This window comes from Myxine glutinosa, chromosome 9 (genome assembly GCF_964187855.1).
Source record: "Myxine glutinosa chromosome 9, kmMyxGlut1.1, whole genome shotgun sequence".
Taxonomy (NCBI): Eukaryota; Metazoa; Chordata; class Myxini; order Myxiniformes; family Myxinidae; genus Myxine; species Myxine glutinosa.
In genome coordinates, this window is record NC_136269.1 from 43,732,237 (window position 1) to 43,753,323 (window position 21,087).

General features: G+C 47.4%; 1 protein-coding gene across 1 annotated transcript in view; it reads right to left on the reverse strand.

Moving 5' to 3' along the window:
• The window catches only part of LOC137414833 (1-phosphatidylinositol 4,5-bisphosphate phosphodiesterase gamma-1), a 212,965-nt gene that overhangs the window by 178,587 nt on the left and 13,291 nt on the right, over nt 1-21,087 (reverse strand). The window contains exon 2 of the mRNA XM_078784318.1: nt 11,534-11,665. Coding sequence (XP_078640444.1) covers nt 11,534-11,665 — 132 coding nt within the window. The remainder of the gene's footprint in view (nt 1-11,533; nt 11,666-21,087) is intronic.

Sequence of the window (21,087 nt, forward strand, 5' to 3'; positions counted from 1 at the left end):
CAGACTGGTCAAACAAGTGGAACATGTCTTTCAATCCTGACAAATCTCACACTCTTACTATGTCTCTCCGAAAAGATCGACTGGACAACCCTCCCATCTACTTTCTCAACAATCCTCTCCAAGAAGTTCTGTCGCTCAAGATTTTGGGTCTCACTATCTGCCATGATCTTTCTTGGGAAAACCACATTTCCAAGCTGGCCTCCAAAGCCAGTCGCCGACTGGGCATCCTCCGTCGTGCGAAGTCCTTCCTCGGCACACCTGAGCTCCTCACCACATACAAGGCTTTCATCCGCAGCTCAATGGAATACTGTTCTCCCCTATGGGCCGGTGCTCCTGCCTCACACCTAGCTCGGCTTCACGCTGTTGAAACCAAAGCTTTCAGAATTATTGGAATCTCCCGCGATGAAGCTATCTCTGAGGGCCTTTCACTCACTCACCGCAGGCAGGTAGGTGGTCTTTCTGTCTTCTACCGACTCCTCTCCGGCCTTGCACCCCCAGCTCTCTCTGTGCTCTGTCCCCCAAATATTCCTACAGGTCGCACAAGATCTGCCAGCAACCCTCTGATGGTTAAACTGCCGAAATCTCGGCTCTCCGCTCACCTTCACTCTTTCATTCCTCTTTTCTCCCGCCTCTGGAACAAACTCCCTCACTCCCTTCAATCCCACTCCTCCCTCCAGGTCTTTAAAACAGCTGTTCACCACCATCTCTTATCTTCCCCCATCCAAAACCTTGATCTTTTCTACCCCCGCTAATTCACCCCAGATCCACCTTGTTTGAAATTCCAACTTCTTTCCTGGAAGTCCTGGCAGTGTCCATATGTTTTATACCTCTCCCACTGCCCCCTTCCCACGCCCCCCCCCCCAAAGCCCTCGCCCTCTCTCAGATCTCTCGATGTCTCTCCATGTCTCTCGGTCCCTGCTCTCAAATGTTGTGTTTGTGTCCTTCCCCCTCTCTCCCCATCTTGTCTACCGCTCCCTATGTTATATGTTTTATGTGTCGGTTTGTCTTTCTGTGTGATTAATGTTCGCTCTTTCACGAGCCTCGATATTGTATACAAAAAAAAAAAAAAAAAAAAGGTTTCCTCCTATTTTTCACCGTTCAGGAGATTAACGCATGCAGACAAACAAACAAACAAGAAGACGTCATGCGGAGCACGATACTTGCAAAATCCCCCCCCCCCCCTCCCCAAGAAAAAATAAATTCCATTGATACAGCAAATTGTCCATTTCATCAAGATTAAAATTGACAATCTTGATCAAAGCTCGGGTCAATAGGAAGAAAAGTGACGATTTTTCAGATAAAAAATGTTTTTGGGAGGTTGACCTTGAGTTGACCTTTGACCTCAAAAATAGTTGGTTTCCCTATTTAGTGACTCAATGTGCAAATGCTGTTCAATTTTCAAGTCAATCGGTTGAGAATTGATGGCTTTTTAGATGAAAATTTATTTTTAAAATTTGACCTTGAGTTAACCTTTGACCTCTTGACCTCAAAAATAGGTCATTTCCCAATTTAATGACTATACAAATGCTATTCAATTTTCAAGTCAATCGGATTTAAAATTGCGATTTTAGAAATTTGACCTCCAGATGACCTTTGACCTCAAAATCAATAGCCTTCTCAATTGGGGCGACCTATACAACTTAGTGAAGTTTCGTGACGATCGGTTTAGAATTGTGACCTGTAGGCCGGTGACAAACAGATAGGACCGCAAACGCAACCGACCAATATACTGTACTTGAAAAATCTTCGATTTTGCAAGTAACAAACAAAAACTTTCTTTTATATATATATGTATGTATGTATGTATGCATGTATACTCTGTATATATATATATGTATATATATATATATATATATATATATATATATATATATATATATATATATATATATATATATATATATATTGTTACAGACGTGGCTTGGATGTTATTTACCGAGCGGTTTATTGGTATGACCACGTCTGCACAAGTTACCCGATTGTGCCCGAACGTTGACTAGTCGCGCTATGCTGGCTCAATAAGAAAAAGAAGACACCCGGCTGGACTACAATAACACAATACGACACCAGGGGTTCAGTTCTCAAGACCTCCGGAGGAGGTTATATTAAGGCGGAAGGTTAGATTACAACTACAAGAGGGACAGCATAGAAAGACAAGCACTTAGACACAATCTTATATTATTCCCAACAGACGACAGATAAACGGGACAAAATGCTGACTCACACGGGGATTGATGGAAAGGACAGGTGGGTAGCGATGGCTCCAGGTGCACCTGGGCTCAAAGGTCAGAATCGACTCGGTCCGGTCCAGAGATGCAGGGAGGTCGCAGCGCTCGGATGGCGTCTTGTCTGCTCAAGCTGGGGGCGCATCTGACTCAGCGCTCGCAGGTGGCTTTCCTTCTCCAAGCTCGGTGCGCATCTCTCGTCACATCCGGCGCGTGGCCGCGTATATCCGGCGGGGAGTGACACGCCCTCGGCTCGTTAGCTCCGCCTCGTGGAATCGGCACGTTGCTTCTCATTGGGTGCGTGCGGGGGGTTTACCAGGCTCCGCCCTTGACGAGGAGCTGACAAGGAGCCCCTTCGTGGTAACCCCGTGGAGCGCATGGTCTGGAGCTAATCGAGCCGGTGTGAGGACGCATCCTCCCCCGCTCCGCCGCCATCTCCTCTGTTGTTGTTGTAATTGTTGGGGAAGAAGATGGAAGGAGGTATGGGAAAGGTCCTAAACTCACTACTGATGCCATATAATCACATTCTGGTGCAACGAAGAGTCATAATTAATGGAAACGAGGCCTTAACTGACATAGATTAAGAATAACTAGGAAGATGTCCGAAAGTTGTCTACGTGTGGTGCGGTGGACCTGGGCACGACATTTAATGGGGGAATAAGGGGAAGGTCGGCTCTACTGATTGTTATTTACATGCAATGGGACTAGGGAATGGGGGATTGGGGAAAGTTGGGGAGTATTGGAGAAAATAGGGGAATATTTACAAGCGGATATGGAGGCCAAATTCCATATTCGCAACATTGCACCCTTCTCTACCCTCGGGGCGTCCCGACCCGATAAATTTTTACCTACTTTAGTGTGGCACGCAATGTAGTTCCCTCTACTATTAACTCTACCCTGAGTGCGACAGTTTTACAGATATTCACAAATGAGTAAATATGTCCCCCTGCGACGTTGCACCCTTCTCCTCACAGAAACACACCCACAGGATAACCGAATCCGGAAAGAATTCTCAAACTAAACATACAGCCGGTAGGGAGCATTATTTACAAGATTACGCTGATATCTACACTACGATCCAGGACCTGTCTTTGGAGGAACACATGCAGATGTTATGCATAGAGAGAGCGCGCTTGCCAACATCGATACACCAACCCACGAGTGCTCTGTGGCCGACGGCCTTTAATAACGTGCAGAGCACCCTTTCCCAGCATCAAAAGCACCACCCCACCACCAATCGGTGCAGTCACCATTGTTCATTGGAATAAAAATAAATTCGACAACCCCTAACCCTGCAGGTGTCTCTTGCTCTTCGTGTGGCCTTCAGTGGTGTTAATTAACAGTGGTTCACCTTTATGGCATAGGTGCCACGTTGACCCATAGGTCCATCCCCGGGTGGTGCTTGGCCGCAAACGAACTGCGGTCCATTGTGGGTGGCCACAAACATTGCGGTCCATATGGTGTATCGATCCCGGCAGCAAACAGCGAAAGTGCAGGCCCACAACTGCGCAGCCAGCACCTCTCTCTCCTCTCTCTCTACCCCAAAGCCAGATCCTCGGAGGTGGGAGACAAAAGAAGAAACAAGTGAGTAAGGTGGTAAGGGCGCAAAAGTGCACGCAATGTAAGGTGATGCACACTGGGGGCACATGGGAACCAGGTGAGACAGGTACGTTCCTATCGTACGCCCCCCCCCACCAGGTAACCTACATGGCCCCTCCCTTACCCCTTACTGCATCCACAAAACACAACACTACCCATAAACATCTACTTTACAAATCGACAAACATCCCTACTGTCTTCCCCGTTCCTCCCATAAACCAAATTCGTCTTCTCTCCCTCCTAACCAATCAAATTTGCCATTTTCAACTCTCATCAAAATTTGCCATCTCCAACTGCACATCAAAATTTGCCATCACCAATTCATCATCAGTCCCTCCTAAGGAGGGAGAGATGGAATCACCCCAATGTCTCATCCACGTCGTGATGCGTCTCACAAATCCACAGCAATCTCATTTCCTGCACACAGAACAAAGAAAACACAGGTGTGGAGTCATCATCATCACCACAGGTAAGTGGCTGCGTATGGTGCGACAGGTTCTTCAATCCTAACTATTTCCTAAATGACTTTAACAACTTTACACCACCCGGGGTCTTCCTCCGGCCAAACCATTGGCCCTCTTACACTATGGGTTCTAAAAACCAATTCCCATTGGCCAAACTGTGGTGCTCTTCAATTTGGGGTCTCACTCCCCCGATTCATCTCCCGGTGCCCTCGTACAATTTCTGGGCTGTGGCGTGTACCTCTCCCAGTGGGTCTACCCACCTGCACACCTCCCCCACTGCAGTTGCCTCCGAGCTTACCTGCTCCTTGCCCTAACCTAACTACCAGGGGAAGGCCCTCTGGCTCTCTCCCCACTCCGTGCCCTCTCTGGCACTGGGCTGCCCGATCCACACCCGGGATCCTCAGGCACCCACTCACAACTACCGGCTCCCAGAGCCCACCTGCGGCCTCACCTGGCCGACATCCTCACAGTGGTGGAGTGCCCAACCAACTACACACACTAACAGGCTACACGCCCAGCCATTTCCACAACACTAATGCACCCATTCACAACACCATTCTGCAACCGCACCACAAATGCCAATATCCAACCACAATTTACCTGCACCCTCTACCTAACACTTACACTACCCGCCCCGGGTGCTCGTGAAAGGGGTCCACTCTTCCCCCATCCACACCTTCGCACCATGCACACCACTCCGTACCACTCGCTCCAACTCTCTCCACACACCTGTACCTGCACACCTGTGCTCTCACACCTGGTGCCACCTGCACCCTTCTCTCCCCAAGCGCATTCGCGCTGATCCACAACACTCACTACTCATACACTGCTCCACACACCTGTCCAGTTGCACACCTGTGCAATCACACCTGTTCAATTCTCACACACACAGCATCATCTCAGCTAACTACTCCCTTCTGAAACTTGCGCTTCCCAGTCGTCCCTTTAAACTATTGCGCTCCCACGTCATTAGCATCCATACTAATCTACCTGCGTCCCCACTACAGGTATCAGTCACTAACTAAACTTAACGTTACCTAATGTCATCTTCTAGATCCCTACACACAATATCCTAACCCACCCGGGCTAGTTTTCACTGCCATACACCCCATAAACTATTGGTCCTTTGCCCCCCACCTGTGAGGGATGGTGGATTTGCCATCCCACCACATCGGGGGTCTCTCACTACCAATTTTGCACATCAAATTTCAACAAATTAAAAATTTGCCAATCACTGCCCATCATCTGCCAATCACTACTGCCAATCCCTTGCCAATCATCAAATTTTGTTTTTCTCTAATTTTGGGTCCAAAACACTAACCTCATCACCCAGTCGACTCACTAATACCTCTCGGTGCGCCACTCCCTGTCCAAAGCCCGGCTTCGTGAAGCCAAGCAATGGATGCTGGTTGTTTTGTGCCAGCGGCTGGATGCATCCCGCATTCGGTGCAGGGAAGGAGGTTTACCCGGGCCAAGATCCCTCGCACCATCTCGGCACGGAGCCATCCCATGGCTCGATCTCGGCCTGCCGGAATGCCTCACCAAAAAGTGGTCGCCATGACGACCCTTTCTATCGGGCTGCCCGCTCCGCCTAGTGGAGCACGGACGCGGCCGTTCAAAGCGAGGCCCAGCACGCACCGAGGGCCCGACTCGGCTATAAGTCGTTCTAAACTCTACCCCGTCTAACGTCGATGCTTCACCTGCATGCTTACATCCCGCAGCCCGTTCCTTGCTCACACATCCAGCCGTTTCCATGCCCCTCGTACCGTTCCTTACACACCCAGGTACACCCATTCCACTCACCGCCTTGGTCACACACCTGACCACCGAACACTTTGGCACACACTCGTTGGTAGCACACCTCACCAATACACCTCTTCGCGCCCCCTCCTCGGTCACCTCCTCTGTAACAATCACAGGTGTGCTCTCATTCGCACACCCAACCACGTGCCTCACCACCAACTCCAGCGTGCATTCCCACTCACGCTCTACCATTCCAGGTGTGCATCCTTCCATCCCAGGTGTACATCCTCGCTCACCTGTCACAACTAACTCACGCTCCATGTCACTCTCACTACTTTCACCTCCATTCCTGACAGCGCACTCACCCTTACTCTTGACAGCACACTCTTTCCTCATGCACCTGTCCGTCACACACCTTTCTCGCGCACACTCTCCCGTTACACCCTCTGTAACACTCACCACAGCTGTGCATTCTTCCTTGCCTTTGACAGCGCACTCTTTCCCCATGCACCTGTCCGTCACACACCTTCCTCGCGCACACTCTCCCGTCACACCCTCTGTAACACTCACCACAGGTGTGCATTCTTCCTTGCCTTTGACAGCGCACTCTTTCCCCATGCACCTGTCCGTCACACACCTTCCTCGCGCACACTCTCCCGTCACACCCTCTGTAACACTCACCACAGGTGTGCATTCTTCCTTGCCTTTGACAGCGCACTCTTTCCCCATGCACCTGTCCGTCACACACCTTCCTCGCGCACACTCTCCCGTTACATCCTCTGTAACACTCACCACACCGCGCTTCCATGTGCCCCCTCGCACACGCGCTACGACCGACTCACTCTCGCCAGCACCCTCACTCCTTGGCACGCACTTTTTCCTCACACACCCCAGAGTCGGACTTTCTCGCACACCTCCTCTTTCGCACACCAGACCTGTCGCACACTTCACCAACGGCCTCTCACGAACACCCGGGTCTATCTCGACCCCCAAGCCTCTTAAATCACCTGGCGCATCATACGCACGACCATATTGGTCACCACTTACACCGGGTCCTCTTCCTCTTCGCTTCTCCTCCATCACCTGCGAATCCCTCATCCGGTTAATGAGCACATCATCACGATCCAAACACAGACTTTGGACCAATTCTTTTATCTCCTCTTTTATCTCTTTCTTATCCCCTCTCCGTCGCTTCTTAATTTCGCTCATCCCTTCTTCCACTTCTTCTAATTTGTGCTTCACCTCTTTTATTCCCCGGTACGTCTCCTCAAGCTCATCCTCCAAGGCTACCTTGACCGTTTCCATGTGCGTCCTCACCTGCCGGTCCTTCGTCTCCATTACCTCTATCACCTCGTCCAACCTCGTTGTCAGTCCCTCACGTACCATCTGACATTCCCTCTTTGTCGCTATCAAGTCGTCTTTTAGTTCTTTCTGTGTCGCTTTTAACCCTCCTATTACCGCAGTGTTCCTTTGAACCTGCTCCGTTAGTCCTTTTTGTCCCTCCGTCAGCTGTTCCACCTCCTGCGTCAGGTCCTCTATGCCCCCTTGTAACTTTACAGTCCCCTTTCTCACCTCCTTTTCCATGTGCTCCTCACAGTGCCTCACCTCCTCGCGCACTCCTCCGACCTCCTCACTCACTCCTCTTCTGATCTCCTCTCCCATCACTTGCATCTCCTGCCCAGATGCCACCCTCATCTGCTCCATTTCCTCCCTGTGAGCATCCAATTTGGTTTCTACCCCCATTCTGACCCCCTCTATCTGCTGCCCCATTTGGTTAACTTCCCTTTCCGCTTGGTCCCTCATGTCCCTCAATTTGCCTTCCATGGTGTTTTCTAACCCCTCTAACCCTTTTTGCATCCCTTCCATTTGATTCTCTTGAGCGGCCATTCTGTTTTCTACCCCCGTTAACCCCTCCTGTATTTCCCCTAATCTATCGTCTAATTTCCCAAATTTCATGTCTAATCCCTTAAAATTATTGTCTAATCCCTTAAAATTATTGTCTAATCCCTTAAAATTATTGTCTAATCCCTCACTGGTACCCCTCGCTTCGTCCCTCATTACCCCCATTTGGCCCTCCAATCGCTCACCCTGAGCATCCATCCGGTTCCCCATTACCCCCAATTGCTCACTCTGAGCATCCATCCGGTTCCCCATTACCCCCATTTGGTTTCCCAACCGCTCACCCAATCGCTCAATTTGGCTCCCCATACTCATCTGTACAGCTGCCTGTAGCTGCGCAATGAGGGCCTGTATGTCAATCGGCTGCATGTTAAAGCCCGTTGATACAGCGGGCTCGGCTACCGCGCGCTCTTGCGAGGCGCCATTTTGCGTGCCTGCTACCCTCGCTGTTTCGCTCTCCTCATGTCCCTCATGTCCCTCAATTTGGTCCTGGACCGACCCTGCTTCACTCTCCCCTACCGGACCCCAGCCGTCTTGATCCGCCATAGCGCGACTTGCAAAATTCGAGTTTCGTAAAACAAATCCAAATTTTTTTTTTTTCGTTATAATTTCGGCGAGCGCAGTAACCGCGGGACCGCGCTCCGAATCGATTCGGTCGAGCGCCGTACGCGCTCCGAACCGATTTTCCCTCCCAAAATTTGGGCCTAACTAATTTAGTCCCGGGTCCGAATCTCACTCCTCGACACCAATTGTTACAGACACGACTTTGATGTTAAAGTGGGCCGAGCGGAATGGCCGTCGTGTCCGCACAAATTACCCGACTATACTCGACGTTGACGAAGTCGCGCTATGCTGGCTCAATAAGAAAAAGAAGACACCCGGCTGGACTACAATAACACAATACGACACCAGGGGTTCAGTTCTCAAGACCTCCGGAGGAGGTTATATTAAGGCGGAAGGTTAGATTACAACTACAAGAGGGACAGCATAGAAAGACAAGCACTTAGACACAATCTTATATTATTCCCAACAGACGACAGATAAACGGGACAAAATGCTGACTCACACGGGGATTGATGGAAAGGACAGGCGGGTAGCGATGGCTCCAGGTGCACCTGGGCTCAAAGGTCAGAATCGACTCGGTCCGGTCCAGAGATGCAGGGAGGTCGCAGCGCTCGGATGGCGTCTTGTCTGCTCAAGCTGGGGGCGCATCTGACTCAGCGCTCGCAGGTGGCTTTCCTTCTCCAAGCTCGGTGCGCATCTCTCGTCACATCCGGCGCGTGGCCGCGTATATCCGGCGGGGAGTGACACGCCCTCGGCTCGTTAGCTCCGCCTCGTGGAATCGGCACGTTGCTTCTCATTGGGTGCGTGCGGGGGGTTTACCAGGCTCCGCCCTTGACGAGGAGCTGACAAGGAGCCCCTTCGTGGTAACCCCGTGGAGCGCATGGTCTGGAGCTAATCGAGCCGGTGTGAGGACGCATCCTCCCCCGCTCCGCCGCCATCTCCTCTGTTGTTGTTGTAATTGTTGGGGAAGAAGATGGAAGGAGGTATGGGAAAGGTCCTAAACTCACTACTGATGCCATATAATCACATTCTGGTGCAACGAAGAGTCATAATTAATGGAAACGAGGCCTTAACTGACATAGATTAAGAATAACTAGGAAGATGTCCGAAAGTTGTCTACGTGTGGTGCGGTGGACCTGGGCACGACATTTAATGGGGGAATAAGGGGAAGGTCGGCTCTACTGATTGTTATTTACATGCAATGGGACTAGGGAATGGGGGATTGGGGAAAGTTGGGGAGTATTGGAGAAAATAGGGGAATATTTACAAGCGGATATGGAGGCCAAATTCCATATTCGCAACAATATATATATATATATATATATATATATATATATATATATCCTTCCTTGATGGTCCACAAGACACCCCAGCTGTACCAGTGACCTTGCTCATATTATGTGCGGGTGGTGGCTGGGAGAGATCACGATATCGTGGTTCAATTATAAAAGACGTGGAACTATGGTGGAAAACTTGGACAGTTTTGTCACCTTTGCAAGGATTCTCCAGATAAACCAGGATGAGGAGGCAATGAGTTCTTAACCTCCTTGAGGATCGTAAAAGGAACTCTGATTTTTTATTTTTTTTTGTATACAAGATCGAGGCTCGTGAAAGAGCTAACATTAATCACACAAAAAGACAAACCGACACACAAAACACAAAAAACAAGGGGAGCGACACGGGGATTATTTGTAGGCCTATTACTGCAAGTTCCACTGGTGAGAGTACGCCATTCTTCCCATCCTTCTCGAGATCTCCTACTGTGGATATAACCTTAGACAAGAGCTTTCCCCTTATAGTAAAGGAAGCTCGTGTTGTTGGGGCCTGCAGAGGTGGGTTGAGGAAAAGTAGCTCTTCTAGCAGGTTTTTACCTGCGTGAGGACCATTTGCTCTTTTAATATCAACCACCTGCCAGGCCTTCAACATTTCCTGATAAAAAGAAGGCAGTGGGCCACTGGTAAGGTTTTGGGAGCTGATGGTGAACATTTGCCTTTTTCTGCTCGACTGAGCACGTTACTGAAGAAATATGATGCTAGCACGCACCGTTGCGATATTTGGTTCAAATAAAGGTAACAAGGAATGTTCTGTAGCCTGAAGGTAAAAAAGTGGTCACGAAGGTAGGGAAAACCCTGTCCACCTTCAGAAAGAGGCAAGCTCAGGATGCTTACTATTCCAAAAGCAGTCTAACAACTGCCTCTACATATTAGCCAGACACTCATCTGGAATACTGATGTAAAAACACTTGAAAGCTTGAAGTAGTAGTAGTAGTAGTTGTTGTTGTAACTACTACTACTACAACTAATTGATATGTGACAACTGACAACCAGTAAAGCACATCATTTTAGCTATAATCGAGTCATTTTTAAATTAGCCACAGGTAGTATGTGTGTTTGGAGTGTGTATGTGTGTGGTCGTATGGAAGAGGTTTCGGGAACTGAGTGGCGTGCTGACGAGGAGGGGAGTGTCGTTGAAGCTGAAGGGAAAGGTGTATGCTGCATGTGTGAGAAGTGTTGTGATTTATGGGAGCGAGACATGGGTAATGAACGTAGAGCAGCAACGAAGGTTGGAAAGGGTGGAAATGCGAATGGTTCGACGGATGTGCGGAGTATCGTTGAGAGAGAGGAAGACAAATGATGAATTGCGAAAGATGATGGGAATAGAGCCTGTGATTGATGCTGCGAAGAGGAACAGGTTGAGATGGTTTGGTCATGTGTTGAGGAAGGATGAAAGTGACTGGTTGAGAAGAGTGATGGAAATGAATGTAGAAGGAAGTAGAGGACGGGGAAGACCGAGAAAGACTTGGCTAAAGATGGTGGAAGAAGAAATGCGGGCAAGGGGGTTAACAAGGAGAGATGCAGAAAATAGGGCAAAATGGAGAAGATTGTCATGGGGACCGCAAGGCTAACCCCCGCTCTTGCAGGGAAAATGGCCTTAAAATGCATGTTGTTGTTGTTGTTGTTGTTGTAGTATGTGTGTTTGCTTGTTTGCAGATCGATGTGTCACACAAAGCTAGAGTAAGGAGCCAGGAGCAAGGTTCACCAGCCAGGCAGAGAGTCTTGAGGCGAAAGCGATCACCATAGAAGATGATGAAGCATAGGGAATCATCGACGTCTCGTTCAAACTCCTTTGACTGCTTGCCTTGTCGAATCTCCTTCACCTCCCGCAGGTCCACTGTCGGAAAGGACTTGAATTTATAACAAAACCAAATATATACTCAATTTCAAAACGAAAATTGCAATAACATAATTAATAAATAAAAAAAAATTAATCACATCATCTTCATGCAAAAACGATGGTTCAAAAACATTTAAATTTTAAACCGTCCCCAGTAATAAATGGCTTTCCATTTCTATTGCATAAAGACAAACTTTCCAACAATGCACAATCGATGAAAAACAACTGAGCTTTCATGATTGCACAAAACATTGCAGATGTGAGACTGCACAGAAACCATATCCTGCAAGAGGTTTCAGATGGGTTTTTTTGTCTACAGAGTCAAGGCTCATGGAAGAGCTCGACCACAGAACAGATCAGGCCGAAACATAACAAAAGGAACAGCAGAAATAGAAGGGGAAACACAGCAACCGCACAGTTGAGGGACAATCCTGTAGCACTGACAAACTTTGGCCTTACCAACAGTGTAGATCTGTATAGCATGATGTCGCTTGAGCACAGAGATGCATCCTTGCTGTATATGGAAGCAAGAGACTTCTCGGCACAACTCTGGAGCAGTTAAGGTATGTTCTGACTTCAACTACAGACAAACCAGCAGCCCATCTCCCACCCACAGAAGATTATTTCAAGCAGCATGGGATGAGGGCCTGGTATCAGCATCACAATTGTCCTGATCATTACCCTGCGCTCGCGAAGCGAAAAGCGGGGTTAAGCATTCATTTACATACGGGTGCGGTGTGCCGTTCGTGTCTGCATTTTCTCAGCAACCGTTGGTCCGATTGACATGAGATTTTCACCATAGGAGGGCCTCCTCCTGTAGAATATTTTAATGATTACTATGACGTCATAGGTCACGTGGTACAGGTGCCATCTTGGAAAAACTTCGCACCTCTATCTCTGAAACCACTCGATGGAAAAAATTGAGACCTGGCTCATTGTCAACTACTCCCCATGGGGAATAAGATATGTTAATGATGATGTCATCGGTGCCTTCATTATGACGTCATGATTCGACAAGTACAACACTTATCCGATCATTATTTAAAAAAATTCAGCAACTGTTGGTCTGAAGGACACGAAATTTTCACCATAGGAGCGCCTCCCCCTTTAGAATATTTTAATGACAATCATGACGTCATAGGTCACGTGGTACAGGCGCCATCTTGGAAAAACCGAAAAAGGTTGTACCTCTATATCTCCAAAACCGCTGCATGGAAAAAATGTAAACATGGCTCATTGTAAAGGACTCCATATGGGGAATAGGTGTTAACGATGACTTCATTGGTGCCATAATGATGACATCATAATTCGACAGGGACAACGCTTTGTCTGATCAGTTTGAAATGTATTGAGCGTGATCTCTGCAACAATTTTATTGGAGTATATAAATTTATGATGTCATCGGTCACATGGTATGGCAGCCATGTTGGTAGGTAGCTGCTCCCATTTTACATACTTTCCTTAAAGTAGACCTGGTTAACAGCAACATCCTTTTCCTTGTGTTTACAGGATAACACAACAGAGAGAGACAGAGACAGAGAGCTCTACCTTAATGCCTTAACAAATAATTTAAACTCGACAAAAACTGGTCAGTTAGCAGGTGAAACCATTTCAAACTAGATGGTATTCATAGAATACTTACCCTGCGCAGTCAACTTGTTGCGAGCCAACTCTTCTGTTTTTGAACATTTTTTTTCTTTGATCCATGAAAGCCCACAGAATCTTGTTTCTCAGTCTGAGAGTCCTTTAGGTGCTTTTTTGCAAACTCCAAGCGGGCTTTCATGTGTCTTTGACTGAGGAGAGGCTTCCGTCTGGCCACTCTGCCATAAAGCCCAGATCGGTGGAGTGTTGCAGTGATGGTTGTCCTTCTGGAAGTTTCTCCCATCTCCACACAGGATCTCTGGAGCTCAGCCAGAGTGACCATCGGATTCTTGGTCACTTCTCTTACTAAGGCCCTTCTCCCCCGATTGCTCAGTTTGGCCGGGCGGCCAGCTCTAGGAAGAGTCCTGGTTGTTCCAAACTTCTTCCATTTATGAATTCTGGAGGCCACTGTGCTCTTGGGAACCTTCAATGCAGCAGAATTTTTTTGTAGGCTTCCCCAGATCTGTGCCTCGACACAATCCTGTCTCTGAGCTCTGCAGGCAGTTCCTTCGACCTCATGGCTTGGTTTTTGCTCTGATATGCATTGTCAGCTGTGAGACCTCATATAGACAGGTATGTGCCTTGTGTGCCATATAGATCAAGCTGTAGAAACATCTCAAACATGATCGAGAGATCAAGATGATCAAGAGAAATGGGAGGCAGGAGGCACCTGAGCTAAATTTCAAGTGTCATAACAAAGGGTCTGAATACTTTTGTCAATGTGATATTTCAGTTTTTTCTTTTTAATAAATTTGCAAAACTTTCTAAAATCCTGTTTTCTCTTTGTCATTATGGGGTATTGATTGTAGATTGATGAGGGAAAAAATGAATTTAAACGATTTCAGCATAAGGCTGCAACATAACAAAATGTGAAAAAAGTGAAGGGGTCTGAATACTTTCTGAATGCACTGCATGTTCACTGGAACCTTGCTAAGTGGTATTTTCTTTATTCTGCCTTGTATCCTGCAAACTGTAGTCTTAATAATGAATAAATAGGGTGGACATCATAGTAAATACTGGCAGTGTCGACTTAGTGCTTTGCTGGTTGGCAGGTTATCAAGAGAGAGCATGTTGCGCTTCATAAACTAACACATATTGCATGTCTGGGATGGCAGGATGGCCTAGCGGTACGCACAATCGCCTCCAAGCCATCTAGCCTGGATTTGAATCCAGATCCAGATATAAACTGTCATCTTGGTGATTCATATGTGGGGCGATTCGTTAATCCGTTCAACTGGCATTCCATCTGCCGGCATTAGACGGTCGACATTAAAGATCCCATTGTGCCCTTCGTGAAGAGTAGGTGAGATATCGCTGGTACTCTGGTCAAATTCCTACACTAACTACTACTGGGAGAAGGATGGCAAACCGCCCAGCATAAGCCCAGGCCAAGAAACTGCTTTGGTAGAACCAACACTCTGTATCACAGAGTATAGTACATCGGTTCGGATTGCATAGCTGTCTGCGAGTCTCAATGAGGATTTAAAATGAAGTGAAACACGAAAAAAGCATATTTTAGAACATGATGATGATGTTGTTTGTGTTCTCCTTCCATTTGCTTTTTTTTTTTTTTTTGTTTCGAAAAGTATTACTATATATAATTTTGTGTGCTCCTTCCATGCCAGTTACACTTTATTCGAAAAGGTTCCCACTGTCATAGAAAAACAATTGTACTGTAGAGTTGTAACGTGACTTCCAGGGGTGATGCCACGCTTTGGCGGAAGGCCTGGTTGTTACCTCTGCAGTCAACTGGCCACACAAACCTTGAATAAATGGCGACAAAAACGGATTGAGACTCCGTATTTGCTCAGTAGGCAACTCTGTATGGGCTGAAACCCATACACTGGCGTAGTCAGCAGGAACTGAATTGTTATGTTGCGGATGTTTTTGAACCTGCTTGGCAGAACATGGAAACCATGCTGTCGCCATTTTTTTTTCAATGTGAGCGCTGCCAGCTCATCGTGACTTCAAATACTGGAGGACCTAACTTAATTCCCTATTGGTATCCACAGTGTCCAAGGCTCTGTTGATCATGATTGGGAGCATTGAGACCTCTTCCCTACCTACGGTGTTCTTAGTTCAGGTTAGTGATTTGGAAAAGTTTTGCAGAAGGTGTTTGAAGAGACAGAATCCGTCAACTCAAACCAATGGTCGATTGCGAGTCCTATGTAAAAATATACATGGCTGACTACATCAAGGACCCATGTGTGATAAATTACATTGACGTTGATGCTATTACATCTATAACCGAGCACATGAATGCCTTGTGTGAGCTTCCTGATTTGATGGTACCTGGGCCCGGTCTGTTTGTCCTGCCCGTTAGTATAACAGACATTGTCCATTTTAACAAGTTGATGCCAAGTTACAAATCCAATGAGACCATCAGATGTGAGAAATTTGCACAGATTATCCAACGAGGATGATAGTGTGCTACCCTGACACTTTTGAATTGAATGGCAAGCTCAGTCAGCTAGTTTGCTGAAATCCAGTTGGGTTTGGGCCATCAAACCTTATCTTGAGGGCCGGCCCAGAAAGTCTATGGAGAGCTTTCAGATGAGGACATAAATAGTTATTTAAAGTTGAGGAATTTGATACTGTGCCACCACCAACGAACACCTAAATTTTGCAGGCAAAATTTAGGTCTGATTGAAAGAAAAGTGACGAGACCTGTGAGTTTGGTTTTGGATTCACTTTACCCGATGGACACAATCATCCGAGGCTACCCTGAAGGTCACGGATGCGACACGAGTGCTGGAAGCTGTTGTTATCGACAAGTTTATCAGCACCATTGCTGATGTTGACCTACGGCTTTCTCAGTGAAAGTCACCTGATGACAATTGCGCAGGCAGCACAGTTTGCTGATGATTTTGTCATTCTCGTAAACCCAACATGTTCCCATCTTCTCATAAGCCCAAATCTTGTAAGCCCAACATGTTCCCACCTTCAACCACTTCAGGGAGTAAACCACCTTCAGCACTCCTGTCTGGTGGTGGATTCCTTTCCAGTTCTACACAGTTTAGTACTCCAGCCAAAGTTGCAAATGCTTCCCAAGCTCCCCAGAGTCCTGGCCAAGTTAGGCAACATCAGTTAACATCAGGTGTGTACCATCAGTGTAGGCAAGTTGGCCACAGGTCATATTGTTCAGGTGCATTTTGGAAAACTCCAGTCGGGCTTTCTTATGTCTCTCTCTCTCAGCAGTGGGGTCCTCCTGGGTTTCTGCCATAGAATCCCCTTTCATTGAGTTGGTGACTGATGGTGCGAGTTGAAACTGTCATACCTTTAAACGACAATATGACCTGTCGCCTGTACCTGTACCTGTCGCCATACCTAATTAACATAGCCCCACTCCTCGCCATGGGGACAAATATACAGGAGCATCTCTTGGTGGCAACAGCCTCCTTCCTCCTCCCACCATTTTTAGGAGGTTAGCTCAGGCCAACGCACACTTTATGAAGTCAGCCGTGACATCAGGACCTGATCCTTATATTCAATTGACCACAGTGGGAAAGTGTGTTTGCACTCGTTGACTCTGGATCACGCATATCCCTAATCAGGCCAGAAATGAACCCCACCATGGCTTGAATTTTGAACAGGACAATGACGAGATTCTGATGGTTGACGGAATTTCTCTGCGTACCATGGGATTTGTCAAAATCACCACAGAGACCACTCTGATTATGTTTTATTCTGCTCCACTGAAAGACGTTGATGTCATCATTGGATGTGAAGGTGCCAAGTGACTTGGTCTGGTAATGGGCTTCAAGCTTCTGGATCATCCTGGGTTCAGAGTTCAGAACCACATTTTCTGGCCTTTTGGTATGGATGGGTCCCCTGGTGACCATTATTGAAAACTACCCAATGTACTGGACGATGGACCTGTTTGTGAGTCCATCTACCAAAAGAGCTCCATGACTCAACGGTACCGTCTGACAGAACAGACTGCCTTCAAATGCTTAATGGATAAGTACAGTCATGGCCAAAAATATTGGCACCCTTGCACTTTTTCAAATAATGCACCATTTCGTCGATAATTGTTGAAATAAAAATATATATTGGTATCCACAAATGTATTTCTTTGGTTTGCAGTGGAACAAAACAAAAAAGCTGAAAGAATTACTAAATCTTAGCTTATTCCACACAGAAAACATAAAATGGCCCGGACAATATTGTTGTGTCCGTACCGCTAAAGACCGGTCTCGGACGAATGACCGATCAAGCTTTACACTCCGAGGCATTCAATCCAACTATTGCAGTGGTAATACGCAAGGGGGTGGAGGGCAGCGAGCGCTTACCTGGACGGACACGAGGCGGGCTTTCCGAACCACCGACAGATAAACGGGACAAGACAAGGAATTCAAAGTTCAACAAATGAAGTATTTAATAAAAATAATGCCAGGGAACAAGAAACACGGTAATACTAAAATCCTAAATGGAGCGCCCCCATGCGGACTCGTAAAACAACACAAGGGGATATAAAAGAACGTAAGTAAAAACGTGTTTGTGTGGTGCGTTTGCACAGTACTCAGCTTTGAGCGGCACTTGAACCCCGTCGGTCCTCAAACGGGTCCCTGGTTCATGTGTGGGGAAAACGCACGCCTTGGCGCAAAGCTGCGTTCACCGCCACACAGATGCAAAGCGAACAGGCCCAAGCTTCTCCCACATCCTCCTCGCTTGGCTGCGCCGAGCCCTGATGCTCCTTTCAGGTCTACACGGCACCAAGCCCAGCCGTCACGGTCAGCACAAACAAACCAGGGAAAGGATGCGTCCGCTCCTCCACGCAGCCAGGACCAAGAGAAAGATGCGTCTCCTCGCAATGAATGTCCCAACGCAAGAGAAAGAGCATGAACTGTGCCCACTTGTGACCACATCCACAAAGCAAGAGAGCGAGAGAAAATGCCAATGCGTCCGCCTGCGATCAAAGACAGGACCAAGAGCGAGAAAGAGAAGAGGACCACGAACTGCGACCGCCTTTAATCAGCTCGGGACACAAAGAGAAAGAAAATGCCGGGACAGTCTTTTTGTTCCCCGGTCTCCGACGTCATCCGATGACGTCCACGCGTGCTCCAATCAAATAGTCCATCTCATCGCTCCGTCGGCCGGATGAATCACCAAACTTCGGGCGGGGCTCCATGGCCCCTACCGCTGCCCCTGACGATGACTCGGCTGGTGGCCTCAGCAGCATTTGAATGTAATGGTTCCGGTTGTTTTATTTGGTGTTTAATTTATTGGCGGAGTGCACGACTGGTGTGGTGTGTGTCATAAGGAAAAAATCAGAGGTCATTTACATACAGGGGATTTCCTTAAACCCTACCTAATTAACATAGCCCCACTCCTCGCCATGGGGACAAATATACGACCTTACACGACATCTGTTCCAACGGATTCCCTACTTAGGTACATGAAAGTCTCTTCTTCGTCACGACATTCAGAGCACACTACCTATACAATTCTACCTGGCCCCAAGGTATTTCATTGCCTACCCCCCACATACGTAACAATATTATTGGCACCTTTTATAAGTTATGAGAAATAATTAGATTTCAAGCAGGTGATTCTCCTTTACTTTGGAATTGAACTCACCAATGACGAGTTGCAGGTGCCTGCAATATAAAAATCACTCATTCAACCAGTTTGAATAGAGAAAAGGAGTCATTCTGCTGTTTTGTGTCACTGTTTGTACTGCAATGAGCATGGAGAAAAGAAAGAAAACCAGAGAATTGTCTGAGGAGGTCAGACACAAGATTGTAGATAAGCATGGATAACCTCAAGGCTACAAGTACATCTCCAGAGACCTTGATGTTCCTGTGTCCACCATATGCTATGTTATGTGTCCACCATATGCTATGTTACATACAGGGGATTTCCTTAAACCCTACCTAATTAACATAGCCCCACTCCTCGCCATGGGGACAAATATAAGTCCCCATAAACCTATAAGGAAATTTAAGGACCATGGCACTGTAGCCAACCTCCCTGGACGTGGCCGCAAGAGAAAACTTGATCGAAGATTGCAGTGAAGAATTGTTTGAATGGTGGAGAAAGCACCTCAATTAACTGCAAACAGATTCAAGCTGACCTTCTGACACAAGGTACGACAGTTTCAACTCGCACCATCAGTCACCAACTCAATGAAAGGGGGTTCTATGGTAGGAAGCCCAGGAGGACCCCAATGCTGAGAGAGAGACATAAGAAAGCCAGACGAGTTTTCCAAAACGCACCTGAACAAGCCAAAATCCTTCTGGGAGAATGTCCTATGGACAGATGAGACGAGATTAGAGCTTTCTGGAAAAGCACAGCATCTCTATGTTTACAGAAAACAAAAAGAAGCCTTCAAAGAAAAGAAAACCTTCCCTACAGTCAAACATGGAGGAGGTTCCGTGATGTTTTGGAGTTGCTGTGCTGCCTCTGGCATTGAGTGCCTTGAATGTGTGCATGTCATTATGAAATCAGGAGATTACCAAAGCATTTTGGAGTGCAATGTTCAACCCAATGTCAGAAAGTTGTGTCTCCGTCGAAGGTCATGGGTCTTGCAGCAGGACAATGACCCCAAACAAACTTCAAAAAGCACCCAGAAATGGTTCAAGACAAAACGCTGGACTGTTCTGAAGTGGCCAGCAATGAGTCCAGATCTACATCCCATTGGACACTTGTCGAGAGATCTGAAAACAACAGTTGGGAGAAGGCACCCTTCAAATCTAGGAGAACTGGAGCAGTTGGCACAAGAAGAGTGGGCCAAACTGCCAGTAGAGAGGTGTAGGAAGCTAATTCATGGCTATAGGAAGAGCTTGACTGCAGTTATTTTGTCCAAAAGCTGTGCTACCAAATATTAAGTCGGGGGTGTCAATAATATTGTCAATGGCATTTTTTTCCCCTGATTTAAAAGGATATATTAAGTTCTGAATCAAAAACAAAGGTTCTATAAAATTAACAGTGAAATAAAGAATTGTGGAGACCTCATACTTTTGTCAATTTCAACTTATTTTCAGAGAAAATTGTGAGTTATTTGAAAAAAAGTGCAAGGGTGCCAATATTTTTGGCCACGACTGTACCAAACTGATGTTTTGTCCACACGTTTGGCTAGGCCTCTAGAATTGAATAAGTGCAATGTGGGAGCACACGAGACTTTTGCTTATTGTTACGTGGTCCTCCCGGTGACTACCTGGTCTCGGTGACCCCCGGACCGTGAGAGGAACTCCGCCAGAAAGATTTATTATGTATGCGCTTTCGTAACGCAATCAATATGAATTCCAACCAAGAAAAAACCCCACACCAAGGATCCGGAATAATCGATGATATATTCCCCGAGCAATCAACCATCAACAATCAACAATCAATCCCCGAGATGATTAAGATGGCCATCTTACATACGTGTGTCCCCTTTCCCCACTCCCGACCCCTTGGGTACTCACGACCCCTTTGGTCTCTGTCCCTCACAATGTCTCTGGGCCCCTCCTGACCAAGATGATGGTCGGCTTCGCCGCACACGGGCGGTTGAACGAACCCCGGGCGGACGTGCTTCCACCGGGCACGTACCGTACCGGGAACCACGGCTGCAGCACACCCCTCCTGGCCAAGCGAAGCGGGCAAAGCAAGCGCCGCTTGCAACGCGCGCGAGGCCCCAAAGTGCGACCCGTACGCGTCCTTGTACTTGTAGACGGTGCGGCGAACTGTGCCGGACGCTGGGTCCGTGCACGGACCCACGGCAACTTGACGTGTCAAAAGGGTAGTTACACGTCCCGGTAACTCCTCTCGCCAGACGGGCTTGGGAACGCAGCTTT